Source organism: Antrostomus carolinensis, unplaced genomic scaffold (genome assembly GCF_000700745.2).
Source record: "Antrostomus carolinensis isolate BGI_N321 unplaced genomic scaffold, ASM70074v2 Scaffold56294, whole genome shotgun sequence".
In the NCBI taxonomy this organism is placed as follows: domain Eukaryota; kingdom Metazoa; phylum Chordata; class Aves; order Caprimulgiformes; family Caprimulgidae; genus Antrostomus; species Antrostomus carolinensis.
The window spans coordinates 1-6,521 of NW_010311135.1; the positions used below are offsets into that span (position 1 = coordinate 1).

The 6,521-nt window shown below is 45.7% G+C and overlaps 1 protein-coding gene across 1 annotated transcript; it reads right to left on the reverse strand.

Moving 5' to 3' along the window:
* Positions 1-3,446: 3,446 nt before the first annotated feature.
* LOC104519457 (protein unc-119 homolog B) lies at positions 3,447-6,151 on the reverse strand (the record flags this gene model as incomplete). The annotated part of the gene is made up of 4 exons (XM_010166619.1): positions 3,447-4,134; positions 5,023-5,195; positions 5,426-5,537; positions 6,038-6,151. Coding segments are annotated over 4 exons (512 nt in total), but the record flags the coding sequence as incomplete, so codon positions are not given.
* Between the last annotated feature and the right edge of the window lie 370 nt (positions 6,152-6,521).

Here is a 6,521-nt window from a genome sequence, read left to right on the forward strand (position 1 = left end):
CAGGAGGGGCCGCGGCAGGAGCACCCGGAGGGGACAGTGCCGGGGAGGTGACAGCGCCCGCAGCCCCAAGGCCACACTGTGAGAGGTACAAATACGTGTCCCGGAGTATTTGCTGGTGTTGGTTTTTCCCTTTGCTGCAGAGGAAGGAAGAGGCGATGACTCTGTCCCTCAGCCCTGTCCCCATCGTGAGGCTACGGGGAGATGGCGGCGTTCCGAGGGTGACACTGGATATCAGGCCACGCTCTGGGGTGGCACAAGGCTCGGTAGCTTGATGTGACAGGACAGCAGGGCAGAAGGCAAACACTGGGGAACGGCTGAAGAGGATGTAATGAAACACAGAGCTGAGAAGTAAAGTTACCACCTTTGGACCTCGCTGCTTCACCGTCACCACCGTCCTCGTTCATTTCTGCCTTCTGAACACTTGTTTTATTCTTCCTGAACCCTCGGAGAAGCGGAACAAACATCCTCAAGCACCAGAGAGGAGGCTGCTGCTGCTTCTCTGCAGCAAGAGACATTAAAAATGCAAAGGAAACATAAAAAGGAAGACACCTCCTAGCAAAAACAGAGGACAGGGACAGCAGTACCCAGTCCATATGAGGAGAGATGACCTTCCTTCACAAGGTGCAATATGTATTCCTCAGTCAATGATGAAAATAGCTGTCCAGAAAGTTTGTTTGCATGGATCCAAAGCACTTGCCTCAAAAATGTGAAAAAAAAGGTCCTGGTCCTAAGAGGACAAATACTGGAAAGATTTAAAATGAGTTTGTGGGTTTGGTCCCTTTTTTTGTTATAGCAGAACACAGTATGATCCCAACTCTTTTCTCTTCCAACTCAGCACATGACCTGAGAGAAGCTGTCTGCACAGATACCTTTTCCCTTGCTCAAACTTTAACTGACACTGAAAGCATCTCCCTTGCGTTCAGCTCCTGGCTAGGACAGACTAACCACCTGACAAGGATGAGATCCCACTGGAATTTCTTCCTAACTCACTGGCATGAGTAGCTTTGACTCATCATTAAAGCATGAGCACACAATCCAGAAGGAAGATGCTCTGTTAAACCGTGTTTACCAAAGACATCATCCCTGCCACAAAGAGAAGACACTATAGAAAACATCTAAGAGAAAAGGAACCTCAGCAAAGTGGTCAAAGTGGGGACAGGAGTTTAGAAATCCCTGACTTTTTGGATTACACTTTTTTAGTGATGGGTTGCCCTCTGGTAGGGACTTTTTTTCTGCAGCATGTCTTTTGGGCAAAGACCTAATATGATAAAGCAAACAAATTCAGCTAGAAACTGAGGGGGGCTGCTGCTGCCTGCAAGTCTTTCCTCCAGTTCTCCTTTTCTTATTGCTGAGGAGCTGATACATTCACCAACGGGAAAGCAACTGCTTCAATGCTTTTTTTCTCATCACTACTGGGCAGAGGTAATGACTGAAGACAGGAATCCACTTTCCTAGAAGCATCAAATGCCTCATTTCCATTTGGCAGAGCACTCTGCAAAGCAGCGGCTAGATGGCACCCACACCCCTACAAACACCCCGGCCGTGCAGAGCTGCACGCTGAGACTACAAACAGCTCACACAAGTTGGTATTTGCTTGTACAGTCATTGCTGCTGCCCACTCTGGCAACAGTCTATCTTCCTTTTACGAACCTTTACGCAGCAACACAGAAAACAGATGGGAATCATCACGCTTGTAAGAAAAGCAAGAGGTTGCCTCATACAGAAAATGTGATAAAAGTAACATTCAAAGGCACCTGGGTTTATACTACATACAAATTCAGCTCAATATGCTACAACTTCTCATGGAGTAACTAGCAGGCTCTTCAGACACTATCCTGACCATCTCAGAACACTTCAGGATGAAAAACACACTTCCAGGCAGTTCTGCCTTGTCACAAGTAACTACCTGTTCTTCCATCGAAACAAATGTTTCCCACTTCACCATCAGGGCATGAGGCCTTCTGAAGACAATAGCTGCAAGAGGCATCTCAAGTTCCACCCCACAAGCAGCTTTAACAAATTCTGAAGTAACAAGATTGCCTCAGTGCCTTTGGAGATGCTGGAGGGGATTGATGGTAGCAGAATTGCTCTTCGTCTTTCAGCCACGCAGACCTTGCCCCTCCACATTCCCAAGACATTTGTTGTGGTTGCTCATAACTAATGCTCCACCCAGAACAGGTCATTTGTTGTGGTTAATCATAATTAAATACCTTCCCAAGAGCTGGAGATTTTCATGCTGCCACCCCACATACTCTCACTGCTTACCCTGATGCCAGCTGATCTTCTACACCAAAGTTAACATCATTATCTGTGAGGTAAAGGCAGTGGTTTTCTATTGCTGTCTATGCATTAAAAGGCTCCAGGCTCTGATGCCCACTGCACTTAATCCTGCTAAAACGTAAACTATGCTGAATCATACTTAACACAGCAGCTAACCAACTGTACTCACCAAGGAGTTAAGATTTCAACTGTCTCAAGAATAAGTGGAACTAGAACTAGCAAATGTCTCTAGCCTAGACACAACCTAACTCCCACATACGAGAGACACAACTGACCAGCCCAGCAAAGGGACAGGAAAAACACCACCCTTGAGAGCCAGCAAAACAGGCAGAAAAGGATTTTGTTAGCTGAGATTTTGCACAGTCAGGAGCTGGGCCCCAGCATGGCTGCTGGGAAGACATGAGTCTCTCCTTCCCACTGCATGATGCTGTTTCCTATCACCAGGTCCCAAAGGCAGCTGTGAAATATACCCTCTGGTCTGGCAATAACTAACTCAGCAGAACAACTTCCTAAATGATAAATAAGCAGCTAAGTAGGCAAAGCAGTGATGGGAGCTCAACTAAAAAGAGAACCATGACAATTCTCACTCCATAAGAATCCCACTCTGTAACACTGAGTGATTTGACCTGGGAAGCATTTAGTTACTAATACCTCAACTGAAACAAAGCAAATGAGCTGGTAACACCACTGTCACCAGCATCTGACGCAGCATTCAGGTTTAAAAGTTGAGAGATTGAAGCCTAGGAAGTTCTGCTTCCTACATATTTTTCAGGTGATTTTCCACATTCTCCCTTTTTACTCTCAAGCCCCACTAGACCGACAACTCCCCTCCAGCCCAGCTAGACAGACAACGTGCACAATCTAAAAAGCAATACATTCTGCAGCAAGAGCCAAAATTCCTACACAAAAGGAAGCAGGATAAATGGTAAATATAGTGAGATTAACTGCAGCTCTAAGGTTGACCCCTGAGCTTCAAAATCCAACAAGTTGCTCACAAGAGTTCAAATAGAAATGCTGTCAGACTGACTCGATGACCATCCTGGATAAAGCCCCTTTTTTCCCCCCTCTATCTCGTATCTCTACTGAAATATCTGGCAAGACACAGATAAAGCTGTTCCCAGGGGCAGCTCAGGCCCCTGGAGACAGAAGGAAGAGTCCTGCACTGCTCAGGAGCTGAATTAGTCTCTTATTTTCTTTCCCACTGGAGAATATTGGGATGCACCCTATAAAGCAGTATCAGCCATGCTACAAACTAAACCACTGTGCACTAAAGAGATGATCTATCCAACTGAAGAAGAGATCTGCTCTTCAGGCATCATTGGCTACTTGAAGGGGGAAAATTTTCCTGCTAAGAAATAGCTTACTCAAACAATCTGATCTCTTTAAAGAGGGTAGTCACCAAACAGGTGAAACATCAGAAGCACTAAAAGTGCAACCAACTATAAAGACTGTAACAGCAAGAATTTTCTAACAGCGCCTCTGATCCATGACCTAACCAAGGTACCAGAAGAAAATCAGAAAGAGAGACTTGAGAGGCAGGATACGTCGAGTGTCAGACAGAGAAGTGTTGCAGGGAGATTTCCTTTGCTTTCATGAGCTGTTGTCTTTGCTTCATGTTCTCAGCCTCATGCAAGGAGAAAAGGTTTGGCAAAAAGCCGTGCTGCACAAAACAGCAACTCCAGTCCACTCCTGGATATCTGAACGGTTAACAGCATCACAGCATCCAGTGGACACAGAATGATTACTGTCCTCCATTGTAAGCATAGTCGGCCTTGTTGTGCATAATCAACTTGTTGTCCACAAAGTAAAAGCTGTCTGAGCGGGTCTCGTATGGATTTTCAACCATCAGACGGACTGTGAAAGAGAAAGCTCAATTACATTCAAAAGCCTGCCACACTCCACTGGACAGCACAAAGTCAGAGTAAAAAGGACTTTGCCGCTCTGCTGGATTTACCAGGCTGATGCTCTGCCCTACCCAAGTAAGAGAAGCAAACTGCTCTGCTGAGCACGCTTCAAAAGCTCTGGCCTGCCCCCTCCTATTCTTCCTATTAACAGGACAAGTGCTGTCAAAAGCAAACAAATGGGGATGGAATAATCTCACACAAAACGACCTCAGAAGCTGTCAGAGCCACAACTAGAGCAGAGCAGCAATCACATCTGTAAGCAGAGAGGTAGCAATTCACAAATGAAAAAGCAGTGGCACTCCCCACACTCACACAGGCACCTGGGCACCCACAGAAGGGCCCACATCCTCCTGCTCTCTCCATCCCCTGAGACCAAACATACCCTGCACAATGTGTATTTGCAGAGATCTTGGTAGGCTCAAAAACACACTCCTCAGAGAAGAGCCAGTTCTGTTCCAATGCAGGAGGCTCAAGCTGTAACAAGCAAATGCTGAAAACAGATGCATGGCTACCAAGAGAACCCTTTTTTAGGGGTTTGTTATCTTCTAGGCTACACTGTAGGCATCAGGCGTGTCAGCCCTGTGACTCTGATCAGTTCTTGCAGCCTGTGACTTGACAACACAGGTTGTCTTAGGCTTTTATTTTCAAAGAAGGATAATTTGCAGCACAAATCTGTAATTCAGTCAAGATTACACACAGCTTAAACCAGGAACCTGCATCTACCTATTCCTGTCCCTCCCCATCCCAGTCACAACTTCTTTTACAAGTACAGAGAGATAGAAAATGAGCATATGCAGACACAAATGAAACGCCACAGTGTGGCAAAGGAGATACTTACTAAGGTCTTCTGAGAGCTGAGGGAATTCATAGATGTGCTCGCATGTGTTCCTGCTACTGGGGATGCAGAAGCCAAAATCAAAGTCAAAGTTCTTCAGCAAGCGATCTCGGAAGTAATGCCTCTCAATCATTCGAAAGTTTGACACTGGCTTTTCTCCCACTGTGAATTCCACTCTGCATCCAAAAAGTAAGAAAAAAAACAGCTAAGAAACATTCCTACTGGGAAGAACAGAGCCTTGGACCCAAGGCTACACAAGAATCGAACAGATCATCGCAGAGAGAGACTTTGACATTTGTAGTGTAAGACGCGTTCTCTCTAGTCTTTGACTCAGTTTTGTTATAAACTGTCAAGTGATGCTTTGTAAACATCTGATTCTCCCTTCTTTCTCTGAACTCATACTCACGTTGCACCGACAGTCCGAAGACGGAGAAATGCTGGGGTGAACTGGTAACGAACAAAGCGGCCTGCACTAGCGTCCAGTTCACTGCTGTCATCTTCATCCTCATCATCTTGCTCTAGAAAACGCACCAGCTCAGAGTTATTCTGCTAATAGCATAAACATAAAGTAACACTGGCTAGCGGGTGCATCAGGACAAGCTGGCTATTACTCAGGGACTGAATATAAAGGTGTTTAATAATAGGTCTGAGAGTCATACTAGCACTAAGTAATAAAGAAAAGATCTGCTGTGATAGCTGGCACAGCCTTGGTGGCAGCTTTGGAGCTGAAATAACCACCCTCAACCTCACAGGAAGGATATCCCTTCTCACAATTGCCAAAGCACATGAAAGAAACTGTATCAGCCAGTGAGGGAAGATCTGCAGTTGATGATACTCCCCCATCTCACAATAATCACTTCACATTTTTACAAGTTTCTCAGTCCAATGCTTAAAGGAAAGGAATTTAGTCACCAGGACATATCTAAGGAACTTTCTGCTTGGATTGCATGTGTCCTGCAATGCACTTTCTCAGCTCCCCCAGTCTCTCTAGCCTCCCTGCAATATTAGTGGGACATACCTGAAGGAGATGGCTTTGCAATTTCAAACAGCACTGTTCCAGTTTCAAGGTCCCGGATCTTAAATCTGGTGAAGTCAATGTTGTAAATGTTGTCTTCAGGTTTGCATAAATAATCTAGAAGAGAAAGAAAACAAACAGTAGCATTTCAAAAGACCTCTGAGCAATTACCAAAGGAGTTTCTTTTTTTGCCAACCCCGTCCTGTTAAGGTACATGCTGCAAGTTGTTCTGCAGAAGCTTCAGGAAAGCGGGACAACATTGAGGCTAGAAGAAACAAAGGCACACTCGGTGCCAGGTAGCAGAGGAAGAAAGGGAAGGGATGGGGGCAGAAAAGCAGAGATCAGCAGCCCAGAGGAAAAACAAAACAACAATTAAAAAAACCCCAAAGCCCCCCAGAAACTCCAGACTTTCTGGAAGTTGTAACAAAGCAGAAGCACACCGCGCTGCTGCAGCCAGCGCCGGACAGGCGCACACTGCCCCGCCGCC